This window comes from Apteryx mantelli, chromosome 30 (assembly GCF_036417845.1).
Source record: "Apteryx mantelli isolate bAptMan1 chromosome 30, bAptMan1.hap1, whole genome shotgun sequence".
In the NCBI taxonomy this organism is placed as follows: domain Eukaryota; kingdom Metazoa; phylum Chordata; class Aves; order Apterygiformes; family Apterygidae; genus Apteryx; species Apteryx mantelli.
This window is the reverse complement of record NC_090007.1, coordinates 1,935,497-1,962,521: the sequence shown is the minus strand read 5'-3', so window position 1 is coordinate 1,962,521 and position 27,025 is coordinate 1,935,497. Positions and strand designations below refer to the sequence as shown.

The window sequence follows — 27,025 nt, the reverse complement described above, 5'->3', positions numbered from 1 at the left end:
TCCCCAGCTGCCGGCGGTTGGACCACGGACCCGGGCTCAGCGCGGCGCTAATGAGGTAAGTTAATTACTGCAGCTCACAGCAGTCCAGGACGGAAATAGATGCCACTGACTCAATACACACGGCCCTCTGCTACACAGCCCTGCCTCTGCTTCAGGTGCGCACCGAGCCCCCACAGCCCTGCGGACAGGGGCTGCTTTTCAGCCCAAACCTCCACAGGTAACGTCAGGCTGGACGGAAGCGATACGGCTGATGCTAAAACGGCCGCGCTGCGCCTCTGAACTGTGTATACTGCTGTGCCCCCCCCCCAAAATCAGCACCCGCACACTAAAAATAGCTCAAGCTGGCGTTGCCAGAGTAAAAGACGCACATGTACCGGCTGCCTGCGCTAGCAGAAGGGATTCAGTCACTGCGGAGCCGCAGCGAAGCAGCTCCTGCGGCGACAACATACCTCTTCTCGCAGCGGGGGCCGAGCTGCCGTGGCGCTTCCTCCCCGCTCTCCCGCGGCAGCAGCGCTGCCCTTTCCGCACGGGCACCTGGGCAGCAAGGAAGAATCACCAGCATCGCTTCACCAAAAAAAAAAAATGCAATTTCTTTTTTGCCCTGGGAAAGCAGCAGCATTTAGCCAAAAAGCCGAGCAGCAAAGCAAGCCGAGCCGCTTCCCTTCAGCAGAGGGTGCCTTGCTCCCCGAGCAGCGCAGGCAGCGCAGCAGGGCACCCGCCGCCTCGCCGCTCACCTCTGGCCTGGGCACGAGGGGGATTCACAAACCGGTGCCACCGTCGCCTGCGCAGAACGGACGAGCAGGCGGCCAGCGTCAGACTTGATCATAATCCCTGCGCGCCCAAGCTGGCCCCGGCCATCGGCTCCTTGGGGGAACCAAGCGCCCAGGTCCTATCGAAGCACAAGTCCAAACCTGGTAACGATGCCTTAGGGCCAGATCTCCTCCCTGGCTGCACATGGAGAAGGACAGGCCGGGGGGGGAGCTCCAGCCCCTCCATGCACCAGCAGCAAAGTCCCTAAACACCAGCACAGAGGGGATTCAACACATTTGGATTTATTCCATCACTCCTTCAACAGTGTTTCGTACAGGCCCCAGCGCACACATACACCCCCCCCCCCCCAGGCCCTTCCGCTATCTGCAGCCACACTCATCCACCACCATGTCCTCGTAGTGCCTCAGCACCACGTTGTCGTTGTTATCGTAGTAGAGGATGGAGATGGGGGAGAGCCTGACGGGGACGCAGCAGGGCTGGGGGGTGCCCTCGGGGTCCAGCGAGTGCACCATGGTTTGGAGGATGGCGTGGTTGGTGCTGTTCAGCTCAGCCGTCAGCGGGAAGGGACACTCTCCCAGGCAGTAATTAGCCATGTAGCCCTGGGGGGCGATGATCCAGTTCTCCCAGCCCACGTCGCTGAAGCTGATGTAGAGGCGCCTGGGCTTGCAGAGGCTGCTTGGCGTGACAGGGGTGTAGTAAGCGCTTCTCCTCCTCCTGGAGGCCTTGCACTGCTGCTGACTGAGGGTCACCACCAGGAGAGAGGTATCCAGGAAGGAGTCGATGCTGGCACAGAGGCTCTGCAGCCCCCTGGTCGCCAGGGCTGATGCACCATCTCTGCCGCCCACTGAGATCTCCAATATCAAGCCCAGATTCTTGCTGTAAGTGCGCCAGTCCTTTGCCACCCCGCTCAGGTTGAAGAGAAGAGACTTGTGCAGCTGGGCGAAGGACTGCTCCACCAGCAGCTTTCGGCTGTGCTCACGGGAGGGCATCCCCCGCAGGGACATCTGGGAGGTTTGGTACAGCCTCAGCTCAAAGACCTGGCCCCGGCTGGAGGTGTGGTAGGAGTTGTGGCTGAATTTGATCTCTAGCTGCGCCATCGTCAAGTGCTCGCCCTCCTCCAGCACGGAGAGGTTAAAGTACAGACGCTTCTGCAGGCACAGCAACGTCTGGGGCTGCCCGTTATGAACGAAGTGGCCTGACAAAGAAGGAGAAATAGAGGTGGCGGTGTTTGGACCCCATTATGCTGAGCGGGATCAACCTCCCAGGGCTCCAGCTTAAGCTCTTGGCTGCACAGCAAGAGGAAGATGGGACTGAACAGAGCCGGGCATCCAAATGCGCCCGCAGCCGTTGGACCAAGATGACAACGCTGCAGCGTGGACTATCGACCTAATGGCATGGCCTTTGGAGAAGCCTGGAGGCACAGAGAAGCCTGCTAGTCCAGGCTCTAACCTGCATCACCGAGATGCCAAAGCAATACTTTGCCTCTCGCTGCTGCACTCACGGCCTCGCAGACAGGGCAGTAATACTCCTCCCGAAACTACTTCACACCTTGGCGCGTTATTTTTCCCCAGTTGTAAATATCTTCCCCCCCAGGACAGGGTGGCCGTTGTGGGTGCCTGCAGTTTGGGGTGGGGAGGAAGAAGGGCAAAGAGCAGCAAACTGAAGCAACAGGTAAGCAGCCCTTTTAAGCCAGACCTAGATTTCCATTGGAAACCTTGAATCACAAGCGAGGTGAGCTCAGCAGTGTCTCAGGATGCAGAGGACACTGACCAAACAGTTCCCACATAACCGGGAACTGCTTAGAGAAGCCACAGGCTGAAAGAGCCAGATGCGCCGCATGGCCAGCGAGAGGCATGAGGACAACAAGGATGCGGGGGCACAGCTGAGCAGCCCCTGTCCCCAGACAAAGCTGGGTGCCCGGGAGATCCCAGCTCTCCTCGCTGCACCCGGATGGAGCAGCCGCGTTACCACCGCCCCGGCAAGGAGTCACAGCTCTGCCGCTGCGAGCCCGACAAACCAAGCCGCTCACCTAGGATTAAACCAGCATCTCTGAACCGCGTTAGGCGACTCCCAGCTGGCCAGGTGCCCGGCACAGCTCTGCACCCCCACGCGCCTCCTCGCCTACTGACTCATTTCTAAATTGGAAATGAGCACCTAGAGCATCCTGAGGGCCTGGAGTGAACGCAGCAGTGATTTCTCCTGGGCACCCCAGCCTCTCTCCTACCTGCACCCTGCAGACAGGAAAGGAAGGACTGGAGCTCCCAGCCCAGAGAGCAGAGGGGCTTCCAAAAGCAGGACCTAAATCGTGGCATTTCTGTACCTTGGTCAGCGAAGACACGGATGATGTTTCCAGGGACATTGAATTCCTCCACCCTACAAGCATCCTCCAGGCCTTTGTTTGTAGAAGGAGATGTCTTTCTGTTCTGGAAGATCCGCCAGAGCACAGACGGCACAGGAACAGGGGTTTTTGGGCTGGGTTTGGTGCTCAGACCCAGGGATTTTAACAGTAAACTTTCCTGCAAACTTAAATCCATCCCCAGAATCACACTAAGAAGAGCCCAGGCAAGGCCAGCACTAAAGCTGGCCCGGACGGAGCGAGGCCACATTGCTCAGCTTCCCTTCCCGGCAGACAAAGAGCAGAGCTGCGCTGGGGACCAGCTCTGGAGGGGACTGAAGACAGGGGCCAGGGGGGTGTTGATTGCCTGATTGGAGCCTTTGATCTGGTTAGTGCTCAATTAGCACAGAGGGATTCCCAGGATTGGGCAGAGGGTGTGAACAGCCCCTCCAGCCTCCTGGGGCCTGTTAACCCTTTGAGGGTGCTGCGTGCGTGCTGGAGGGCAGGACCCCCTCCTCCTCCCCCAGAGCGCTCTCAGTCTCTCCCTCATCTCCACACCATCAAGGTCCAACAAAGTCCCCGTTGACGGGAAGAAGGCTGTTCTCCTTCCCTACGCAAAGCTGCCAGCAAGCCGAGCTCTGGTCCCAGTGCCCCAGGGAGAAGGGTGGACCTTGCGGACGTCCCACTGAGAGAGATCCACAGGGAGTCACTTTGATCAGCGTCTCGCTGCCTTCCCCCAAATCAGCTTTTCCAAACCCGCTATTTGCGTCCCAGCGTCTGACGCTCCTCTCTAAACGCCGTCAACTTCCAGCACTTCAAGTCTTCAAACTCTCCTCTTCAGCTCGCTCCCTCACGTACCGTCCTGCCCACAAGACACGCAGCCCTGGGGCCAGTCCCCGTTGCGCAGAAAGCGATCAGCACCCAAACCCCCCGCGCAGGGTCCCCTGGCCCAGCTGCTCTGGCAGAGGAGTCGGAACAAGCCCCAGGTTGCACAGTCCCTTTCTGGCCATCACAGCAAACCCGAAGGCAGCGCGTCTGCTGTTCCACACACACACATCCACACACATCGCTGACCAACGAGTTACCCACTTTGGGCAAGCCGATAACGGGAAATTCAGTTCAGCCAGGCACGTGCTGACTGGCTACCGCTGTTACCCCGACTCGGCACCATCACTGCCCCTACTCTGCTACGACCGAGCAGAAAGATCCCTGGGGATATCAGCTTCCTTCACTGTCCCTCACGCCTGCAAAGCCATCTTGAGTCAAGAAACTAAAGCACCGGGATAGCCGAACATTACAGGTACCCTTCTGAGACCCTGCTACGGGGATACGAGTAAGAAGGTGACAGATCCTGTCACAGTTTGGGACGGTTTCCATCAGCCACAGTGACACTTTGATTTTTGTTTACCAAGAAACTTTCCCTGTGGCTCACGTAATGGGCCCAGAGTCAAATCAACATGAGACACCAAACAGAAAAACAATTAACCACCCTCTGATGCTTGGAATTAACGCCCTGAATTCCCCCTCACAGCCTGTTGTCTCTGCTCGGGAGGGACCTCCGCTTCCCAGGCAGCGCACAGGAGCTGCGGGGACCGGCCCTGCGAGAGGAGGGCAATGGGGCGAGCTCAGTCCGAGGGGCTGTAAAATCCACAGGGCCCAGGCCAGCCTCAGGGCCGGCGCTGCCTGGAAAACCAACCAACACAGCGGAGGCTCTTTGTTCTTTACTTTAGCAAGCAGAAATTGCCAAGCCAGAGTCTGGAGTCCCCTCATCAGGGGGCCCTGCAGGATTTGTCCCTAGGACTGGCTTTTCAAGCAACTATAAGACTTACATAAGCATTTTAAGCAAATTAATGTCCCAGCCCTCATCCTGGAAGGCAAGAGGCTGGAATAATGCTCCAGGGCTGGGTTTCCAGGCAGGGACCTGCACATGGGAATTGTGCCGCGCACTGTGGCCTCCAGATGTATGTGGGTAGCTCTGTATTAGTGACCCCTCCTGAGCTGCGAGGCTCAGAGGTGAACTGCATCACATCTTCTTTAGTCCCAGCTTAGCAGCGAGAGCAGAGCTGGCTTTGGGCTCCCCTTGCCTGGGATGGTGTTGCCAACGGAGGAGAGGACGTTTCCCTTCCCAGTTTGAAGGTGGGTCAAAGGACCCTCCAGGACTGCTCAGATAGGGTCCGTGGGGAAATCCAACAAAGACGGGGGATATCACAAAGGGACTGAGAATAGCCGAGGGATGGGGTGGTAGAGGAAACGCCAGGGGACCTAAAGCCAGCTCCAAATCCTACCTGGACCATGTTAGCAAAGCCACCAGCCTCCCAGCTGAACCAGCACCGACTGGTTACAGAAAGCGCATCAGCATCAGGCGAAGCCTGGTCACAGGCAAGGCCCAGGAGGGGCCTGTCGCTGTCAGTGGCATCTCTTCCCCAGCTCCAGGCAGGGGAGGAAGGGGTCAGGGCCATGTTCTCCTTGTGCCTTTCATTCGCTGGGTTTGAGTGTAGGGTCCTGGGTCAGTTCCCAGATCCAGCCAGGCTGCCCAGGCTGCAGCAACCACGCTTCCCTTATAATCGCTTGTCTTTTACAAGTCCATTCTTCAGGTGCATCCTGTGAAAGAGAGCACAGCAGAAAATGAGCCTTGGTCTCTGAACTGACTCTCCCTTCGTTACTTCCACAAATCACTACCGAAGTCAGATCTGTCCTGACAGGTTCATGAAGACAATTTGAGCCTGGTCCCCAGCCAGCCCCACCTGCCTGTGGGATCCAGCATCTCAACAGACTTTGTGTCCATCACATGAAGCACAGGAGCTGCTCAGAGAGAACAGCCCTCAGAGCAGGGGAAGGGATGGGTAAGGGTTCACGGGACATAAAGATGGACAGACACACCAGAATGCCCAAGGATGGAGAGATACAAAGTTCTTCCTGATCCCTGCAACAATTGTTTACACCCTGCGTCAAAGGGTCCTGCTCTTGTGTTTGCCAGCCCAATGTTGGGCCCTTTGACAGCTGCTCCAGGGCCTCAGGAGTCTGGCAGCACCCCTTCCCCCAGCCCCTGGGTGCTGTGCACGTTTCCCCTCCTCCCCACGCACCCTTCTTTCAGAGCATTGGGCAGCTGGAGTTGGCCCTCTTTCTTCTTGACCACTGTTGTTTTCTTGCTGTCCTCCACGTCGTACTCGCGCACATCATTCACCTCTTGCATCTGCCCCATCAGCACCTTGGCCACAAACAGGATGATATACTACGGAGGGAAAGGAAAATCAGTCACAGCCCTCCAGGCCCTGAGCCATTCCACCCAACCTGCTCACTCCCATTTGCTAATCAGGGCCTTTCTTTGCTGTCCTCAACCCCAAGAAGGGCAGCTCCCGTATGGATCGCCAATCTTTGGCACCCATGGGTGCAAAGAGGTGTCACCTCCTGTCCCGGGATGTGGCTGACAACCCACAGCAGCAGAAGGCAGCGCAGACAAGACACGTCCATCCCCGCAAGGGGCAGGAGTGCAAGGCAGGGCCTCTAGCAGGATAAAGGCTATTCCACATTATTTACCAGGAGGAAGAGTTCCCTCTTAGCCCCTCTGAGATGCTTTATCTTCAAATCTTTTTCCTAGAGCATCAATTTTTTCTTTTCAGCAAAGCATCCCCACTTCAACTCGAGGCAGAGGTGGCTACAAGACTTGGGGCTAAAGGGCGGACAGAGGGACAGGGCCAAGCACGCAGCCAGGGCTGGACTGAGCCAGACAGAGACTAAACAGCACAAACTGCTGCAACTACCCTTAGCCGATTTCCTCTCTGCGGGATGATGAACTCGGATGCCACCCAGCTCTGCCCGGAGCCGAGCTCGCTGGTGCGAACCCTGCAAGTCCACCCTTCTCACCCTTCTTCCCAGAGCTTCAGGGGATGCCAGAGCATTTACGCCCTTATCAGATTCCAGCCTACCCCGACTGCCAAGGAATCCCCCAGGGGATGGCATTCCCGACTGCTGTTACCGCTCCCTCCTCGTGGATCCCCAGGGTGCGAGACAGTCTGAATTCCAGCACAGAGGCACCGACATTGGTTTCCCCCCTCTCCCCCCAGCCCACCCCCAGTCCTCCCAGACCTCCCCCGTCCTGGCACAGTCTCCCCGGTTGTCCCAAGGACAGGCAGGCAGCAGGCACTACGCAGGAGCAGCTGAGGAGGGCAGCAGTTAGTGTAGGGGTTGCTGAGCACCTCTGCACTCACCAGAAACCAGTAGATGTTCATCAGAGTGAGGATGAAGAGTAGAGCATTGAAGAAGAAGTAGAAGGGGATGTTAGGGACCGACTGGAGGCTGGAGTGGCAGGTGGCGTAGAGCACCTTGAGGGGGAACCAGTAGAGACGGAACCAGAACCTGCCAGGGCAGAGGGAGCACAGTGGGTTTAACAGCCCACGGGGATCCCCGAGGAGACGTGGGATGCAACGAGGCTTCCCCCAGCTCAACCTCATGTCCCCAGGCAACCCGTGCCAGCTCCCCCTGCAGCTGGCAGTCCCTGCTCTTGGCATCTGGCTTGGGTTTAAAGGCCTGGTTCTAGACAGTACTTTGTCCAGGCCCTGTGAAAAGGTAGCTAATGAAGGGAGAATACTATTACTAACGGGCAGAAAAGACTTGGCCCCAGAGGCAGGACAGAGAAAGGGCCTCTCGGGGTAGAGAGACAGGTTTACAATGCAGAGATTATCTCAACTGAAGGGGGGACAGGAGAGGAAGATAGCTGGAAGGCCTTCTTAGCCCTCCACATCCCTAGTCTATCGTGAAAAGCCTTCCCTGCTCTCCTCCCTCTCAGATCTGTGGTTCTTGTTGCCACCCCTGCTTTTCAGGGCAGGCTGCAGAGAGGAAAGGAGGAGACAAAGGGATACATCAGGAGTGACAGCCTGTGAGTGACATCCCTGTTCTTCATCCGTCTCTCCTGCCTCACCCCAAGAGGGACAGCAAGGCTGGAATCTGGGACAGAACCATGTCCTGTTTCCTTCTTGCAAAAATGCTTCTTACTGTTAGAACCAAATGAGTGGGAAAATGGAAACAGCTCCTCCTCTCCTGGGGTCATTTGTCATGCTGCAAGCGAGATTTCACAGGCACTTCTGTGGTGACAGACGGCAAAGTGACTACAGAAGGATTCCAAGCCCAGCATGGGGTCAGGCTCTGCAGGAACCTCTTCCCAAACAGTTTATAGAAACAGCTTGTTCCCATGCACACAAAACCAGCAGGCTGTACCCTGGGGCACCCGGGGAATTGCAAAAGCTGGCAAGGATGGTTGGAAGTGGGATCAGGGCCAGGCAGGCGGACAAACTCACCAGCTGACACTGAAGGTGAGGCAGCCAATGTTGGAGATGACGTCGTTGAGCCGATGATAAACTCCCCCCCGGTGCTTGAAGTAGACATTGAGTTTAGTGAATTCCAGCTGCACATCGTTGACATCATGCAGGAAAAGCACAAGGATGCCCACGTTGTGGTACCTGCAGGGAAAAGGGGACCAGGGAGGGAGACGTGTGGGACAGGGGGTCAGCGTTTGCACCCAGTGCGCGTGGCCCATCACATCAGGAACTGACAGACTCCGTGAATAATCCAGACAGATAGGCCTGGCACGGCGCAGTGCGGCAATGTGCTGCACGGTGGGTCTGACACCGTGCAAGAGCTCATGAGCACTGTGACTGCAGTGACAGCACTGAGTCAGGATTAGCCCTCGGCAGGGGAGAAGCCACACCAACCCAGCAGGAGTCCTCCTGGCAAATGGGCACGAGCGGATGCGGGCATGGAAAGGCTGCAGCCTTTGCTGCATGTCTGCCCACGTCTGGGACCGGCACAGTGCAGAGGGGCCTTGTCACAGGCAGGGTCCTCACCTGAAAGCGTAGGAGAAGGCTATGAGGGTCAGTGTGACCACGTGATGGAGAAGCATGACAACCGAGTCCTTGCGCCACGTGTCCATGTAGGCGGTGGCATAGATAGAGTGTCCGTAGAAGCTGCATTGCAACAGGTAGGCGATGGCGATGTCCGTGGGCACGTCCATGCCCTTCTTCCAGTCTGGGGTGGGACAAAGAGCCCCAGGTGAACCCAGAGCCATAAGCACAGGGCCTCCCTCAGCATCGGAGGCACAGGAGCACAAACAGCAGAGAGCGAGCGGCAGCCAGAGCTGCTCCAAGCAGCCCTCAGGGCTCAGCTGTGCTCGTGCTCCAGCTCCCACTCAGCACCTCACGGATATAAAGGAGGCAAAGGCTGAAAGAGAACCCAGGAGTCCCGGCTCCCAAGCCCTGCCCTTGGCATTAGGCCTGCTCCCCCTCCTAGATCTGTGAAGGAAGCCTTGGCTTACAGTCTCCCTTACTTTAACTGCTCCGTCCCGTTCCCCACCACAGCTAAAGGCAGCTGCCAGGCAGCCCAGCCCCTACGCGTACTAACCACTAGGTGACACTCTCTCTGTAACGAAATGGATGGAGATGGCCTGTTGTGCCCTTTCCGTACCATAGCACCACAGAACAGGCAGTCTGGTTCCCTCATCCCAACTCCGGTTCCCTTGTTCAACTCGGATGTTATATGAACCTGGGCATCCTAATCCAAGCCCACTTCTCCCTCGTTCTTACCGTACCGTAAAAGACAGATGGTGGGTCGTAGAAGAAGGTATAGTCAGTGAAGAAGAGTAGGTAGATGCCATATGACCAGGATAACGTGTAGAAAAGCAGCTTCCAGGCGCTCTCAGGCATCTTGGCAGCATCTTTGGGCTGCAAGTTACACCACTCCCCAAAGGGCTGCAAGGAGAAGGGAGAAGCACCATCACACACAGGGCAGAAGGACAGGCTACGGGGAGCCCAGGGCAGCGTTCACCGTGAGAAAGGATCTCTGAGGGACTTGAGCACATGGGGTATGCTGCCAGACCAGGCACGAACTCACAGTGCAGATCATAGAGGTCCTCAGCACAATGACATGGACAGTCCTGAAACTTGTGTGGCAACTGCAGCTGGAAAGGTGGGTTTGATGTTTTCCCTCTTTTTATAATAACCCATCTCCCCTCCATGGCAAAAAAAGAGCAAAAACAGGGACATGAAATGAATTTTCCTGGCCTTCTTTGCAGCATGAATAAGGAGGAGGAAGAGGCTCCTAGAGGGAGCCTGAAGCAGGGCAAAATGCAAAGCTACAGATCCCGTCCACTCGGCCTTGGCCATAATGGAAAACTGAGAAAGCAGAGCCTTGCGAGGAAAGCATAAGCCTACGCCACGCGTCCCACAGCCTGGGCATCACTCCATCACCCTCGCTCCAGGAGCGGAGCTCACCACAGCTGGCTTTGGCAGAATAGACTCAATAACAAATAAATTAAGATCAAGTCCTATCTGCACAAGGAAACCCAGAAGAGGAAGCTGTAACATGACCATCCTGCACTTATGAGCTTTGTGGCACTGCCAGCTCTGAGAAAAGAGCCTTTCAACTGATAAAGCAAAGGCTTTGCAGAGTCCCAGACACGGCTGCTGCTGCTCTACTAAGCAGTATGTTACAAGACTCCCCTGCAATGGGCAACCAGCGCTGGAGGGAGGCCAGCTTTGCCGGTAACAGGTAGGCAAAGGCTGGGGCACTGGGTCCAAGAACCTGTTCTCTCACACAGCTCTTCTAGCTGACCAGTGCTGAAACGCTGCTGGGTTTTCTTTCCTGTGGTTTACAGAGCATCTCCTGCCGGTCGGGACTCACAGAAATAAGAGGCAAAGTCTCCCTGAACATGGGCAAAGCGAGGAAAGGGAGGATGAGTTCTGCAGATTGCTCACAGTAAGAACAAAACTTTCTCACTCTGAGTCCCCCACGCTCCCGAGGGTGATGAGTAACACACAGCTCTTCCAACATGCATGCTGTGCAACAGCAAGAAAGATGGGCCACCAAGGCCAGGGACACCTTGGAAATCCTAGTAAAAGCAAAGCCCCAGCATTAAACAGCATCGGCTCCCAAGGAGTAAAACGGAGCAGCTAAGGCTCTCCTTCACGTCAGACCATGAAGCGTCTGAAGGAAGAACGATGCTGCGCCCAGGGCACGTCCTTAGCTCAGCTGGGGCGCTGGGTGCTGGTGTTCTCCCTCCGCTGGCAGCTGAGCAACAGCAGGCAGCTTCTCTGCTTCTCATCACGAGAGTGACAGAGCTCTATCAGCCTGGCGGCCCAGGCAACCTCTGCAACCCCAGGCTGCGGCTGTGGGGGAGCAAGTCAACACGTGGGAGTGTGACTCGAGGCCCGGAGCAAATCGTCACTGCCTGAAACACAGATAATGCCCCAAGGCCCGGGGCCGGGAGCTCACCAGAGAGAGACCAGATAAGCTCGAGATGAAAACAAAATGCCTGTGAAGTAACCGTACCCTGCCTCAGGTCAGCACTTTCCGGAGGCAGCGCTTGGCTCCTCGATGCTCAACAGCTATATTAAGGCCCCAGCTGTCCCAGGGCTGTGGCTGGCCTGGCTTTTAGCCCCTCTCTGTGTCAGATTTGCAAAGGGCTCCACTCCCAGCGCTGTCCCAGTCTGAAAGTGCTTTGTTCTAAGCTCTGAATTTCCCAGCAGTGGTCAGGCCTGGAAGCGCCAGCCCTATAAAGCCCTGCCAAGTTGTCTAAGGCCCCTCCAGCTAACGAGGCACCGCTCTGGCCTCCCCCCACGCATCTCGCATTCAGAGCATGGCAGTCCTCGTTCAGACTGGGAACACACTGCTGGCAAGGCTTGTTCCAACCGAAGCCATGGCAGGAAAAAGAGGAGGAAGCTCTAAGGGTGAATAAATAATGCAGAGGCAGAAAGTCCCGAGCCCAGAAGGCATGAATTATTCGTGCCTCCATAAAGTGGAGCACAGGAGCGGCTCAGATATGGGAACAGCTCACCACACTACCATGAGAGCAAGCTGGAGAGCCCAAAGGCCACCAAGAGGCGACTCCTCAACTCCACACCAGTCCTGCGCCCTTTGGTTGGGGCTGGATTTAGGATGCAGAGCTCAGCCTAAATGCATGCCACCAGCCAAGTCATTTGTCGCCTCCCTGTGCCTCAGTGCCCTAGCTGTAAAAGGAGAAGGACACCATGTTTCTACCCCAGGCAGGCAGAGCTGCTGATGGGGACCATCACCTGTGGGGCAGGCAAGCATTACTGAGACGACGTGTGTTTTACTGACCCTTGGCAGAGATTGCAGCAGCGCAGCAAATTGCCACGAGCCTGCGGTCATGGCCTGGCGATGAACAGCCCACCACCGGCCTGGCAGCGGGTCACAGTCTGGAGTAAAAGCAAAACCCAGGGAGGGCTACTCCATTCTGACTTGCGGCAACTAACGATCCCAGAGATTGTAGCCCTCTCTGCACACACAGTGACAGGCCCTGGACAGAGCCCTCCTCCACTGAATAGCCACGGGGCATCTCGGCCTGTGCTCTGAGCGCTGTGCAGGAACGAGAGCTGGCACAGCAGCAGGCCCCGCGCCTCGAAGGGCTGGAAGAGGAACAGCATCTCCCAGAAAGCACTCGGGAGCCTGGGGGATGAATGATTGTCCCCAGGTCACCCTGGAGGCCCGGATGAAGCCCGGGGCCGCTCGCACAGGGAAGCGCCAGCCGCCAAGGCACGCAGACACCCACCCTGACAAAACCCGGAGCACGGGGAAAAACCAGCCCACGCCTCGCAGAAGCCGTGTCCCTGTCCTCCCTCTCCCCCACAGCGGGAGATGTGTGTGACGGAGGATGTCCTCCCGCTACCCAGCTGCCGTTCCCATGGCAACGGTGCAGAGATGCCTGTTGCTAGGGGTGATGGGTGCTGCGCGGGAACAGCGGATCTGGCTCCAGCCGAAAGAGCCCAAGGCTCCTGGCAAGTGATGTAATGGGGCTTCGCTTAAAGGGCCACCGGCTCTTTCTCCCTCCTCCCCTTTCCCCCACCTGCTTGTTAACAGACGCCTTCCAATTCACCTTTAAAATTCACTGGAAACGGGGTCTGGGGAACGTGACCGTTCCCACGCACTGCCTCGTGCGACTTGCAGGGCTGGGGGAGGGAAAGAGCAAAGCAGCGGGTGAGAGCACGCCGCAAGAGCAGCTTGAAACTGGAAAGAGAAACCAAATGGAAACCATCGCTGCCCACAGCTCTGCTGAACTGTCAAAAAAATACTCTTAGCAAAAAGCAAACACACTCGTTCCCTTTTTACAGCCTGCAGCACTAGAGGAAAGCAGTCCATCCCCTTAAATCCACAACCGGCTGAAGCAGCAGAGCACAAGTCCTTCCAGCCACCTGGCAGGCCAGTCGTGACGGGTTATGAATTGAGGCTTGTTACAGAGGAACTGTATCCCCCAGATCGCCCCCATCTCTTCGGCCACCTCCCCAGCCTAGAGACCAGCCAGATCCCAGCCGTGCTGTGCCTGGCTCCTGGGCACAGAGTTCCCCAGAGGAACACAAAGGAACGGCTGGCACGTAGCATCCTCAGCCCAAGGAACTGGCAGCTTTACATCAGCTTTTCCTCAATGCAGATGACAAGGATGAGCAAGCAGAGCTGTAATTCAAAACCTGGCCAGTTACTGCCTCTTCCATGGCAGTGGCGCAGCTTCCCCACGACCTGGTCTGCACCTTCGCAGAGCTGCGATGGCGCCTCTCCGCCCCGAGGGACTACGTCCCCTCCGCATCCAGCCTGGACACCGCTCCCAGACCTGCTGCCACCCCCTGCCGCACCGGGCAGGGTCCAGAGCCTGCCGAAGGAGAGACCCAGTAAAACATCACCTTTCTCTAAACCCAAAGAAAAGAGTCTCCCGGGCGCCCTGAAGGCCCAAGGACAGCAGCTGCCACCCCAGTATGAAAGAGGAATGAACCAAGCATGCCATGAAGGACTCCAGCTCTCCCATGGCTCCATCCCTACACCAGACACGGAGCCTCTCAGTGGCTCCGTTTCTCTGCCTGAACTGCAGCTAAGACACTGGGAACCTGTGTTAGGCTCTGGGTAACAATTTCTAGATAAACATACAGAAAAAGACATTAGGATGCTTGCAACAAACCAACAGACATTTTTTCCTCCTTGGTGTCTCTGAGAGCAGTAAGATTTACTCCTAAGAGAGAAGAGCCATAGAAGACACTCTGTGGAGGCCAAACACAGCTGCCAACAGGGTGCTGCGGGGGCTGAATAACCTTCTCATGCCTGAATGCTGACACAACGGCACAGGGAAAGCAGCCCCCGCTCCGAGATGCAGCAACACAGTTTCATTCCCTGGGTGAAGAAAGGGCCCATTGTTGTGGCTTTCTCCCCTCGAGTTTTCAGGGTTTGTGCTTCAAACCCTGGGCAGGGCACAGCCAGATGAGCTGGGGACATGGCGGTGCGTTCGAGCCTTCCCCCAACCTCGGCCACAGGAGGTGTCCTTTGCTCTCAGCAGAAGCAGCGGAGGTGGCGTCAGGTCTCGCGGTGGTGGGTTTGGGGGACAGCATTCCCACAGACTGATAATTACCCCCAAGGCACAAACCTAATTCTGGAACTTGGAAAAATAACTCTTGACAATACTGTAGGGCGGAGAAAGTAAGTCACTGAAAAGGGTAGCAGAGACCGTGGCTTTCCAGCTTCAACATGTTTCCTGGGGCTATCCTGATTACTTACCTAGGAACCCTGCTTTCCAGAGCATACATTTCAGTTTACACAGCATTTTCCCTTGCAGAGGTCACTGCAATGTCCTACAAATTTCAACACCACTAACAGAGCAAGTTGGCTAGTGCGTGGGCCAAAAATGGAAAACACTTACCAGCTGCAGAGAAAAGCCAGACAGCCATTAAGGACAGAGGTGGTATCTGACAAAGGACTTTAACTCCCAGCCGCACAGCAAAGGTGGCTCAGGGTAGCTGAGGGCTGCAAGGCGTCTGCCTAGGCTTGCCACAGCTGTCCTGGACCATCTTTGTGCACGAGTCCAGGTGTGCTCTCAGTTTTATCTATTCAAGGTCACTGCGCAGCTCAAGACCTGCTTGGAAAAGGAGACTGCTAGCACAGGCTTGCTGAGCTCCAGGCCCTTCACCCAGTCTTTCCCAAGGAGAGATGCCTGGTCCTGTTCCAACTGTGCTTGGCTTAGGCAGTTCTAGATTCAGCTGCCCTCCAGGATGTTTAACTGACGCAGAGCTCAGAGATGCTCACATTGCTGCTTTTTAACCAAACTCCTTCGAGTCCGGCTGCCGCTGCTCTCTGCATGGGGAAAACACCAAGGGCAGTGGCTTTCAGAGACCAGTGGAGCGCAGACACTAACCAGGGCAGGAAGGGGCACGCAAACCTAGGAGGAGGCTTAGACAGAAGGGAACGCTTGCCTAGACCTGGCTTGACCTTCTTCGCTTCCGAAGGTGGGCGGCAGCTCCAATGAGCTGATCTAATCAGATGTGCCGTGAGCATCATTCAAGCTCACGCACTCAGAAGTTAACGGGACAAAGAGCAGAGGCTCAAAGGGAAGAGCCCAGAGAGGAAAGACGTGTCCCTCAGACCTGCACAGGGACACCTGTGCCCCCAGCACAGCTGACTTCCGGGGCCTTCCCTATCCAGCAAATCACATTTGCTCAGCTAAGCGGGACCTTTCCTACGCAGAAACAATTCCTTTCTGTATTCATACCAAGTGAGGATTCTGTGAAAAAGAGGCAACAGGCCCAAAATTATCTTTGTTCCAAGGATCGCTGGAAAAGCTATGTCTAATGCACAGAAACAAACCCAGCACTTATAACAGGTGAAAGTCCACACTTTCAAATCCTAGCCAGACCCCTCCCATTACATGCGCAGTCTCTACCACTTCTTCTAACCAAATGACAATTTGTGACAAAGATGTTGCAGGATAAATGTTGCTGCAGCAGTCCTAGAAAAAGAGTGAACAACCTAGATTCTGTCCTCTCACTCCCACTGAAAAAAATGGGACGATTCAGATAATAGAGGAAGAGGTATATTGCTTTAAGGCACTTGTTTCACAGAGAAGCAGTCACGGTCAGAGCTAAGGTGCACTTTATGCTCCAAGCTTCAAGGCCTTGTGGTAAGAGTCATTTCCTCTTCAGACGCAGAGAATTACAATCCAAGCAGCAAGATCTATTATTTATAACTAACATGCAGGAAGGTGGCATTCTCAGGACACTGAATGAATTCATTTTATAAGCATGAGTGCTTCAGTTCTTGCAGAGAACATTAAGGATTCAAACTGAGGAAGGACCCTCTTTGAGTCTATACTGGGAAGCAAAGGGTCCTGAGCGTGGGAGAAATTTTGTTCCCAGGTTAAACAAGAGGTTTTTCTTTATACTTTCCTCCTCCCTGAGTGATGGAACCTTTTACTCTGCTGCTGAATGACCCACTCCTCTCCTACCTGCCCAGGAGTCATGCAGTAAAAACTGATTTCTTAAAAAACACTAGAGCTTTTAGGGGAAAGCCACAATCTCCAGCTTTTCCCATGGCAAGTCCAGCAGAATAAACAAAGAAAGTTTCAGATGCTAAAAAAACAATAAGTAGCCTCCTCTCCCTGCTGCTACCCCTCCACCTATCTGCTGGGAGGAAACTGATGCTATCACACTGTCACTTAGCATCTCATCGCTACAACACACTCAGGTTTAGCCACAAGAACCAGCTCCGACCAGCTCTCCTCATTCTTCTGCAATTACAATTGTGACCCACTTCTCCAAGGGAATTATACTTCAGGGTTAGTAAAAGTCACCAAGCGTCCTCCAAGGGTGCTGAGCGGACTCCACAGCTCTCCAAAGAGCTTTTTTCACCCTCTGATCACGGGGCACTCTGTGAAGGTGAGCCATGCCTCACGCAAGGAGGAATTGGAGCACAAAGGAAATTAACTCCAATTTGTTACAGCACCTCCAACCTCATTCAGACCAGGCCCAGAACTTCCAGGTGCTGTACGCTGCCCATCATCAGTAGCTACACCCAGACGGATGCAGGTACTAAGGTAAAGTTCAGTCCTACATAAGAAGCACATTACCACGGAAGCCTTGCCTGCATGTCATTTTAGCAGCTTCAAATGACTCCAGAGGCCTTGGACTGGAACTTTGCACAGGACAAGCACCACCTCACGCTATCAGATAAGCAAGGACAATCCTGAACAGCAAAGGCAGAGCCACTTTAAAGCCAGGCCTCAGCAGCCAATAGGGCAGAGAAAGGAAAGCAGTAATTTCTGATAGCTTAATTACTACAGCTGTGAAAAGGAAACTCCCAGTAGCTTTTTTCAATCTGTGAAACAGCCTCTGAAGGGAGCGGTTTCTCCAGGGAACAAGACTTGTCCCATGCAGCCGCAGAGAACCACACACGCTCCCATAGCTGCTCAGGGCCATGTGCCACCATATGCCTGGGTATCGCACAGCAAAGTCTACGGCACCTCTCTGGAAAGGTAGCGTGGGAGAAATCCCCTCTGCCAGGACTGAGCCATCAGGAAGAAAAGGAAGGTCTCATTTCGTTACAAACGCTTCTCACTGCAAGAAATTAAATGAAGCTGTTCTTCACCATCGGGGAAGTCCTGCTCATCCTGTCCCTTACAAAACAGAGGTCTAACGGGGGGGGGGAACGACAAATGGCCAGCAAACCCTTTCAGAGGCTGCGAGCATCGGATGCCAGCATCCCTGCATCCCCCACGCTCTGAGGAAGGTCGTCCCAGCACTGCGGTACAGCAGCTATCCCCACACCATCCCTCCTACCGCCGCACCGGGGAAGGGAAAGCGGCAAAGGACATTTTTCATGCAAACCGCAGGCGACACGCAGAAACGCAGCCCTCTCCCTCCCCCACGCACACCCAGTGCAACCCGGCCCTATGCGAGAAATAACCCCCCAAACCTCCTGGGTGTTGCAGTCCCGGGGGAAGGGGAGCGAACTCTCCCATGCAAGGAGACCCCCAGCCCTCCCGGGGTGCAGCCCTGGGGGAACGGGAATGGCATCTCCCGTGCAACAAGACCTCCCCACATACAGCTGCAGGGAGGGGAAAGGTGACAAGATCTCCCGCGCAACGAGAGCCCCGGGCCCGCCGGGATGCAGCCCTGGGGGAACAGGAACGACATCTCCCATGCAACGAGACCCCCGGCCCCGCCGGGATGCAGTCCTGGGGGAACAGGAACGACATCTCCCGTGCAACGAGACTCCCGGCCCTGCCGGGATGCAATCCTGGGGGAACAGGAACGACATCTCCCACGCATGCAGCTCCAGGGGAAAGATCTCCCGCGCAACAAGACCCCCGGCCCCCCCAGACTGCAGCCCCGGGGGAACAGGGATGACATCCCCCGCGCGATGAGACCTCCCAGCACGCAGCCCCGGATGAAGGAGGCCGAGCTCCGCCGTGCAACGGGCCCTCCCGGCATTCAGCCCCCCGCCCAAGAAGGAGGCCGAGCTCCGCCGTGCAGCAGCAGCAGCAGCAGCAGCCGCCGGCGGCGCGCACTGACCCGAAAGAGGCGGCGGGCGGCGGCGCGGCGCAGCGCGGTCCAGCCCAGGGCGCAGAGCCCGCAGAGCAGCACCTCGCCCCAGCCCAGGTGCGCGTTCTCGGCCCACGTCCGCCGCGACAGCTCCCAGCCGCAGTCGCCGCAGCCCCGCACGGCCGCCGCCAAGCTGCCGTAGCCGCTCCGCAGCAGCTGCCCGTAGCCCGGCATGGGCTCGGGCGCCGGCCCGGGCATGGCGCTCCCCGCCGCGGCGCGATCACCGCCGCCGCCGCCACGGCCACGGGCAGCGCGCAGGCTCCGGGCGGGGCGGGCGCCGCCGACGCGCCACCCCCCCGCCGTTACCGGGCGCGAGGAGCCGCCCCCCCCCCCCCCCCCCGGCGCCCGGCTCGGCCCCCGCGGCCACGGCAGCGCGCCCCGAGCGGCATCAGCTAAGCGGCTGCCAGTTAATCGGCAGCAAAACGCTCGCTCTCTCAAACGAGAAACAAGGCAATTACTCTCTTGCACTACGAGCCATGACAATAGCCTGGAATCGCTCCGAGAGCGGGAACCGGAGGCAAAAACTAGTACTTTACCATCAAGCGAAGACAATTAGTGATACAGCAGTGGAAAACAGCGGTACCTGCCAAGGTAGGGCCCTTGGGTGGCCACGAGGGCTCGAAGTTACCCGCAGGGCTCCGGCACCGCTGTCCAGCAGAGAGATGGAACAGAGGCTTGTACGTGTTCAAACCACGTTCAAAACCCATCACAAAACATTCATCCTTTAACATTTTGGGTTTGATATGCATACAGAAAAACACTCCTCCAGATCTTTCTCTTTTCCATGCATCTCAGCAAAGCAGACAGATTTGCCCCTTGCTTATACAGGGGCCAACAAGGCATTTCAGTGCAAAGAAATCAGGTGTTTTGCTTTTACCCCATAGCTAAACTTTTGCACCTGTTCCAAATAAGTGACAGAGGCTCTAGGATAAGGAGATGCACCTGAGGAAAGGCGAGCACGTACTATAGAAGGTGGTAACCCCAGCTGAGAAAGACTTTACTAAACACCCCCTCCAAAAGGCAGGCAGCTGGCACTCCAGCCAGCTGCCAGAGCATGAAAGAATACAAACCTCATTATGTATATTTGTAAAATTAAAAGCAATACATCCATAGTCACATACAGATAGTCAAAACACAAATACAGACATTCCCTCTGCTAGGAGTAGCATGAGTATAAGATGAAGATCCTCCTGAAATACTGAAATTTTTCTTATGCTCGGGCACAAGAACCTCAGACCAAAGGCACTGGAGTAGCAGTAGTATTCAGCTTTGACCATGGAGGGGCAAATGGAGTTCAGTTGTGCCCCAGCACACTAAAACTATTGGCTGAATTGCAGCTCTGAGATCAGTAGGGACAGAAAAAAAAAGAAAAAAAAAAATCATAGGCACTCATGAATAGAAAACCCATCTACGGAATTGTAACTTGAACCAGCTTGATAGAGAAAGAGAAAATATAAATGAGCTTTATGCCACTTAAAAGTCACTGCTCTGATCACAGCTGCTTTAGGGAGAGCCATTTTGCCTTCAAGTTCTCTGGATCTTCTCTAATTGGTCTGGGACATCAGTGAGAAAACACAACCTCATTCCTCTTGGAGGTCTGAACAACATGTTCCCCTATTTTCACATTGACAGCCCTGGCTCCTACTATGGCACTTGCTTTTATTGTTTACATTTTTAAGTCAATTTATCATGGCCCATCAAGTGGGTAATGGCTGCACTGAAAACACAAGCCCCTTTCACATCTCCCTCAGACAGCTCCACAAAGGAAACATTCATTCAAGACTGGACCATGAATAACCCCTCATTGAAAATAGCTGCTTGCTAAACAAGCCAAGGAAGGAGACAATGAGCCCTTTCACAGCCATCACAGCCGAGGTGGGCACAAAGGAAACGCCGGTTAGACACATTTACAGTGCAGCATAAACCCTTCTTCTCTCCCTCCCCAAACACAGTTCAAAAGATAATATTAGAGTTCAGAAGGTCTCAGCTGAGGGTTCCACTTGGACATCTGCTGTTTGCATTTCTGATACAACACAATCGCTCAACATAGCCAGTTGTACAGGAGTCAAAGGCTACAGAAAGACACATTTACATGATGTCGTATCACACATGTTCCAGGACATGCCAGGTTCAACAACTGTTACACTTTTCACAAGTGACTGGGGGCAAGTGCACTTTCACATGTATTGCAGGATGTACTTTGTTAAGGGAAGATCTAATGTTTTCCTGTTTCCACGACATGAGCTACTGGATTTTACCACCTTAAGATCATGACTGATCCAATTTTTGGGAAGCTTTCCCTCTTGCCAGCAGTATCCCCTTGCAGCCATGCACCCTTTCTACAGAGGATGCTGAAGTTAATGGAAGAGTCACCAGTCAGACTGAAACAACAGCCATAACTCAGGATTCACCCATGTACTGAAGGTAGATGCTTAAAATTAACCTTCGTATTCTTCCCACAAGTATATCCTCAGTACATATGACAGGGCTCAGTCAGAGAGGAATTACTTGAATTCCAGAATGCAAATTAAGGGCCACACAGATCCAGAAAAGGCTTTATTAGGAATGTTTAAGGTACAGTGTTGCATACTGTTGATCCGCACTGTATTTTAAACAGAGTTCAGGACCCAGCTAAGTCAGAACACAGGCTTTTCAGCTACCAAATTCAAGTGGCTACAAGTTATATACAAGATTAGCATTGGCTGCCTGCATTGCAAGACCCAACCATGCTGAGATAAGCCAGACCGACTTGCAGAGGGAATTTTTTCCATGTTGCCAAAGAGGCTTTGTGCATCACCCCCAGTTCCCAAGGTACCGTAGAGCAGATCCGCAGCCTCCTTCCCTTCTCCTCATGCGCTGGGGGCATACTGCATGACAAGCCGGTCAAAATCATTCTCCTCCAAATCAAAAACAAAAACAAAATGAACAAGTCTTGAACTTAACTGTAAATTTAATGAGACCTGCACTATCACTGAGCTGAAGAGAACATGATCACATCTCATTAAGGCATAAAGAATTCTAAGAAGCAAGACTGCCTATATCAAGTTGTTCTCAATTTTTTTCACTGGCTCCATTTTCCCTTCCCTATTATCCTTACCCTCCTGTTTCCTCCCAAAATTCTCTTTTAGAAGAATGTCCATCCTATTTAAGTGTATCTGATGGTAACAAACTTCTGACCGATAGAAGACCCATATCACAGAGCTATTATGCAAGATGTCACTAGGTTCAGGTACATCACTCCTTTGTTTCACATCTGGCTAATATTTCCCAACATCTCTCATGACATCAGAGAAAGAACATGGACTTGCCCCGCTCAGAACTGTGATCATGTTTACTTAAGAATCCACTTGCTCCATCAGACACCAGTATGAGCCCATGATAAATCTGTTTTTATATTAGAAAGTGAATAGTACCTTTGCCTGATACTCCTTTATGAATGGATGATTTTTATGTGCATCTTTCAACTGTGACAAGTAGCGATTTGTTACCTGAAAGGATGAGATAGATAAATTTAAATATTAAGATAAGACGAGGAAAAGCCAATGGTTTAAAAAAAAGACACTTCAGTGAACTTATTTTCAGGAGTAAAGATCTGATTTTCTTAATATTCTGAATGATAACAGTCCCAAGTGAAAACAATAAGACCCATGGAGACTCCTCACTTTTAAATAGACCTTAAATAGCAGGTCAAAGATAACAGCCAGTGAAAACCAGGCCCAGAACTCAGGAGCCAATTTTCCACCCAGACTTTCTTCTCAAGTATACAACAACTGTACTTCCATAAACACTTTACTGAATATTGAAAACATGAGAGAGAAAAAAAAAAAGAATTGTTAATACTAGTCTTGATGAGAACACGTAAGATCTCAAAACCTAAGCAAAGCTACCAAGTGCACTAGGAATACACAGCCTGCCCTCCACAGTAGGAACAGGTTCATCATACTCTGCTTGCCGAGTACAATAAAACAAGCCTCACCTCTGGTGGTTTGCCCAAGTGCTGTGACAGGACAACAAAGTTAATCAGGGTCTCAGGATGGCCACTGTCCTGAAAACAAAAATAATCATCTGATTCATCTGACTTACCTCTACTGTGACTAGCTGCAACAGCTTGCAGTGTTGCAAGTGGAAGCCAGTCTTACCTACCAAATTCATAACTCACTTTATTGGAGAAGGCAAAGCAGAAGAAAAGGTAGGTATTAACAGTGACAACCCTTAGCAACGCTTTCATGAAGCAAAATGGTGAAAGTCCTTGCTATTTTGCTCCATGTGCCTATGAAAGGTGTTTGAATTTAAGCTAATCTGCCTGCAAAACAGAAAATACCTTGTCCAGTGCCTCTTGAAGTACCCCCTCGGCATCATCCCACTTGCCCTGAGCCATATAGCAGGCTGCTTGTCCATTAAGTAGGAGGAGGGTGGAGGAGCATTTATCTGCCATCTCTTGGAAGATGTAATAGGCATCTTGTAACTTCTCACCACCCTGCAGAGAGAGGAGACAAATTAGCTACAGTTCCACTACACAGTGCTAAGAAGGCTGTACACTCTTGAACCAGCACTAACAGGTGCTGGCATTCATGGGATCTCCTTATCACAGTAAGATTGTAGATGAAAGAAATACAAAAATAGTAAACATTAAGAACCACTTAAATGATCAGAAGATTCAGGTTTCCATTAAAAAAAAAAAAAAAACACTTCAAAAGAACCACTTCAGATGCTTGAGGTAATAAGGCATTATGAAATGAGATTTCATAACTGAATGAAGGTATGGACACCTGGCTTTTCAGAAAGTTCCAGCTTCAGAAAGGTTCTACATGCAGCAGCTTCAACGGGTTAGAATTAACGTGGCGTCCTTAGTGGAAAGTCAGATTTTAAGAAAAATATAGCCATACACTATTATAAGGCAAGAACTACGCACGAGAGATTTCATAACAATGCCAAACGAGTGCTAAAAAAAAGTCTTAGCAGTTTCACAGTAGATTATTGCATGCATGCTTTAGTCTTTACTGAATTTTATGAGACTGCTTACCTCTAAACATCTGATATCTGGACTGCCATGTACATGTTTTTGTACATGTTTTTGGCTGCCCCTTTCTAATGCTAGGTCATAAAAAAACCTTCTTGCCAACCAGGGGCGAGCACCAAAAGGCTCAGCGCAAACAAGGTGAAAGGCAAATTTCCAGCCGTGCAGAGACAGGTTTCCTTAGATGAGAGGGAAGTTGAAGAATAAGAGATCAAAAGTGCCAAACATCTTTGCCCTCAGCTCTGGTTTCCTTTTCTCAGCAAGCAAGGAGCTATGGCAGCTGGTTCTATCAAGCTCATTTCACTGAAATTGAGTTTAGCTAGGGCTGTCCTGTTATTCCTAGGATCACAAATATGCTTAAAGACAGTCTGCTATGAGCAGAGAATTACATTTTTGTCTGGAGTTTAATTGCAAGGCCTGGATGCCAGTCGCACAGCAGCTTTCCATTTCACATTATGATGTTTTATGAGTCATTTAACTGTGGTTTAGCTCTTCCCTATGTGAGTTAAAGGCTAAGTAGCACACATGAAAAGGCCAACAGTCAAAACAGTCAGGTAGCCTGAAAAGTCAGCTACAAATATTCTCTGGGTGCTTGAAGGAAAAATACATTTCACAGTAACAGAGAGGGGGGAAAAAAAAGCAAAAAAAAAAAGCAAGCATCAAGAATTTCTACCCCCTCCTCCAAAATCAAACCAAACCAAACCACCCCCCGATCCCCCACCTCTAAACCGCATGCTTCTCTGAAAGCATGATGTGAAAAGGGCAATCAGGAACACAACAGGGAGTCTTGTGCCAGTGCTGTGCTTTTGGACAATGTTTCCTCAGATGTTGTACGCTAGGGATCCCTCTCCAAGATACTCACGATGGCTAGGTTCACCCAGGCAGTAGCCAGCTGAGTAAGAGTCGCATCTTCATCTTGCTCCTGCATCTTCTTAAGTTCCTTGCTGCAGAAGCAAAAGCGGGAGCCAGGTAACGGAAAGACAATGCATCCTCTGGAGTTCTTTCACACACAAACAAAAGGCTGCAGTTTCCTCTGTCAACTCTTCTACCCCTATAGCACAACAGCCACAGCAACCTGGTAATGTGGCACAAAGCTTTTATATTTTGCTGAAACAACAGTCTGTGGAAGAGTGCTCCCTCCCTGTTTAACTTCTTTTTGGGAAGCTAATAACCCAGGACTGGAGATTCAAACCACAATGTAGCAAAAGGTGAGATTAAGCCTAGAAGACAGTTTCTTCCTTTAGCTGTATGCAGCTATACTATCTCCAAAGGTCTTGCATCATGAAGAACAAGAATCTTGCACAGTGCACCCAAACCCACACAACACAGCTTCTTCTGCCCATTGCATGTGTTAAGAGAATTTTGATCACCTAGCAGTGCTTTATCAAGGACTTTTCAAAAATTTTCTAAACCCACTGCAAGAACACTGTTCAGAAACAAAGGGGTGCATACAAGGGGCAAACTTACCGGGCTAGATCAAGCCTGTCAAGCTTCAGAAGAATCTGTATCATCATTGCCATGCTGCAAGGAACAAAGCCAAACTGATTTTCACCGTTGTATGCTTTACTGCTCCCTACATTTTGCTTGGGAACCTGCTGTGTAGCAGAGAGACGTATGAGTGGTCACTAGGGACAAGCCTCCCTGCAGTAGAAAACCAATAAAGCAGGGAGAACGACCACCGGGACACAGAACAGGGAAGCTTGCTCCTAGCTCCCAAATATTCTGTTGCTGTAATGCCATAACACTCATTTCAGTGACCACAAACACACACTATTCAATAAATCAGATTCTTAAGTTTCGCAAGGGAACAATATACTCTATATTGCAGGAAAAGCACCAAATCCCTGATTACTTAGAAGGCAATCCTCAAAAGAGTTTCTTAATGGTTTCAAAGCTTTTCAGAGACAAGCCAGACCTCTGTTATTTCTATGGCAACCCTCCTTAGACAACAGAGACTTTGCTAACACACACCTCGATGATGCCATATTGAGTTACACTTACCATTCCAAGCTTTCTCCTTGATGCAGGGTGCGCAAAGCAGCATCAGGATTTTTGTCATGGAAATAGATGGAAGCAGCCATCAGCAAGAACGTAGTGTTAGCTATATCAACACTTTTTGCCATTTTTTTGTCCAAATCGGCAACAATTGCATCCCTGTGAAAAGCAATAGTAAGAATTTGAGAATGTTTCATTGCTAAACAATGCAAAAAGATTCCATTACTTAAAATTCCACCTTTTTGAGATTCACTGCAGAACCACAGACACAGACAACGCTTCTACTAGAAACTTTCCATATGGAAACATATTCCCTGACAGACAGTGTTTGTAATAACTTATTATCAGACTTACCTTTGACCCTCATTTGAAAGATATTCAGCAAACAACCTCACTGCTTGGAGCTCAGGACTAGCACTAGCTTTAATTTCATCCAGGACAACACCGTATTTTCTCTATTAAAGACAAAAAAGAATCTAGAATTTATTCATTTTAAGGACACAAGCAAGAACAGTTTGTTTTATAAAACCTTAGAACCTCTCCCCCCTCCCCCAATTCCTATTTTATGTCTCCCATCACGCTCCACAAACACAACCAGATTTCATAACCCTATAAAGGACTATTTCCCCCATACGCTTTCTTTGAAGATAAAGAAGTGCCTCTCAAAAAGGTCTCTTCAAGTCGCACTGCCCCTAGATACAACATGTCATGTTCATAACTGCACTACTGTTAACGAAGGCATTGTGTTCTAATGCTGAATGAGAAACTAACACAAACTGCAGGGCACTGAATCTGCAAGACTCAGATTCACAAGTTCCCGATTCCAGCCCTGCAGTCAGGCTAGGCTGCTGCATACGCAGCACTTCAAACCTCACCTGGGCAATGTAGGCTCGGAATAAGAAAACATCTCTCTCCACCTCCTTCTCCGGATTAGACGGCTGGAGAGACGACAGGAAAAACATTTCTCAGCAACCCATATAGCCATAACCCGAGCCCAGAGCAGCGCAGCCCCACCAGGCTGCGCCGTGGGACGAGTCCCCCTCCACACCCCTATTCCCGGCGCCCGGGGGCTCCCCTGCGCCACCGGCTTCATGCAAGCGGCACCGCAGACAGCCTGGAGCGAGGCGGGGGGCGCCGAGGAGCCCCGAGCTCGCGCCCGGAGGAGCCGCCAGGGCGGCTGAGGGGAAGCCGGCCCTGGGGAGAGGGGCCAGGGGGACACCCGGCGCCGGGGCCCCTTCCGGGCCGCCCCTACCTTGACCCGCTGCGCCTCGTTGATAGCGGCCTGGTAGGCGCCGATGTAGAAGTTGTTCTTCACGTCGAAGAGCTCGTCCGCGTCGCCACCCTGGCCGGCAGGGCCCGAGCCCGCCCCGGCCGCCATTTCCCTCCCCTCAGACACGTCTCCGGAAGCAGCTGAGCCCCGAGGGCTGCCGGGAGCCGGGGTCGCCAGGCCACTCCCCTCCCCCAGCCAATGGGCGCGCCAAGAGGCGATGACGCTCACACAGGAGCCGGAAGTGAGTGCTGGGGGAAAGCAGCCAATGAGAAGGCTGG

The 27,025-nt window shown here is 52.8% G+C and overlaps 2 protein-coding genes across 4 annotated transcripts; both read right to left on the bottom strand.

Annotated features, from left to right (window-relative positions):
- Window positions 1-306: 306 nt before the first annotated feature.
- On the bottom strand, window positions 307-9,909 carry CERS1 (ceramide synthase 1). Of its 3 annotated transcripts, XR_010886615.1 has the most exons (7): window positions 9,687-9,841; window positions 8,947-9,127; window positions 8,401-8,562; window positions 7,315-7,462; window positions 6,190-6,338; window positions 5,392-5,707; window positions 1,890-1,966 (listed from the first exon to the last, which is right to left on the bottom strand). XR_010886615.1 is itself a non-coding variant. In XM_067313059.1 (6 exons), exons 1-6 carry the CDS (start codon window positions 9,799-9,801, stop codon window positions 5,665-5,667), a joined length of 798 nt encoding a protein of 265 aa, XP_067169160.1. In that variant the 5' UTR covers window positions 9,802-9,909; the 3' UTR covers window positions 3,391-5,664. The 3 variants fall into 3 exon arrangements, 2 of the variants coding, with proteins under 2 accessions (XP_067169159.1, XP_067169160.1); XM_067313059.1 differs by lacking the exon at window positions 1,890-1,966 and having other exon boundaries at window positions 3,391-5,707; window positions 9,687-9,909; XM_067313058.1 differs by lacking the exons at window positions 6,190-6,338; window positions 7,315-7,462; window positions 8,401-8,562; window positions 8,947-9,127; window positions 9,687-9,841 and having other exon boundaries at window positions 307-1,966; window positions 3,092-5,664.
- An 11,099-nt stretch (window positions 9,910-21,008) lies between these two features.
- COPE (COPI coat complex subunit epsilon) lies at window positions 21,009-26,887 on the bottom strand. Its single transcript, XM_067312777.1, has 10 exons — window positions 26,730-26,887; window positions 26,353-26,415; window positions 25,832-25,932; window positions 25,484-25,636; window positions 24,950-25,003; window positions 24,345-24,426; window positions 22,787-22,942; window positions 22,442-22,510; window positions 21,879-21,953; window positions 21,009-21,362 (listed from the first exon to the last, which is right to left on the bottom strand). Exons 1-10 carry the CDS (start codon window positions 26,853-26,855, stop codon window positions 21,315-21,317), a joined length of 927 nt encoding a protein of 308 aa, XP_067168878.1. The 5' UTR covers window positions 26,856-26,887; the 3' UTR covers window positions 21,009-21,314.
- Window positions 26,888-27,025: the final 138 nt, after the last annotated feature.

Excerpts from the sequence above, each read along its gene's own strand:
- CERS1 (XM_067313058.1), bottom strand. The coding sequence starts at position 3,377 with ATGTGGCCTCGCTCCGTCCGGGCCAGCTTTAGTGCTGGCCTTGCCTGG. Across the intron at positions 1,967-3,091 it reads CCGTGTCTTCGCTGACCAAG|GCCACTTCGTTCATAACGGG; the intron begins GTACAGAAATGC and ends CTTCTTTGTCAG.
- COPE (XM_067312777.1), bottom strand. The coding sequence starts at position 26,855 with ATGGCGGCCGGGGCGGGCTCGGGCCCTGCCGGCCAGGGTGGCGACGCG. Across the intron at positions 26,416-26,729 it reads ACGAGGCGCAGCGGGTCAAG|CCGTCTAATCCGGAGAAGGA; the intron begins GTAGGGGCGGCC and ends TCGTCTCTCCAG. Across the intron at positions 25,004-25,483 it reads CAAGGAGAAAGCTTGGAATG|CATGGCAATGATGATACAGA; the intron begins GTAAGTGTAACT and ends TGTTCCTTGCAG.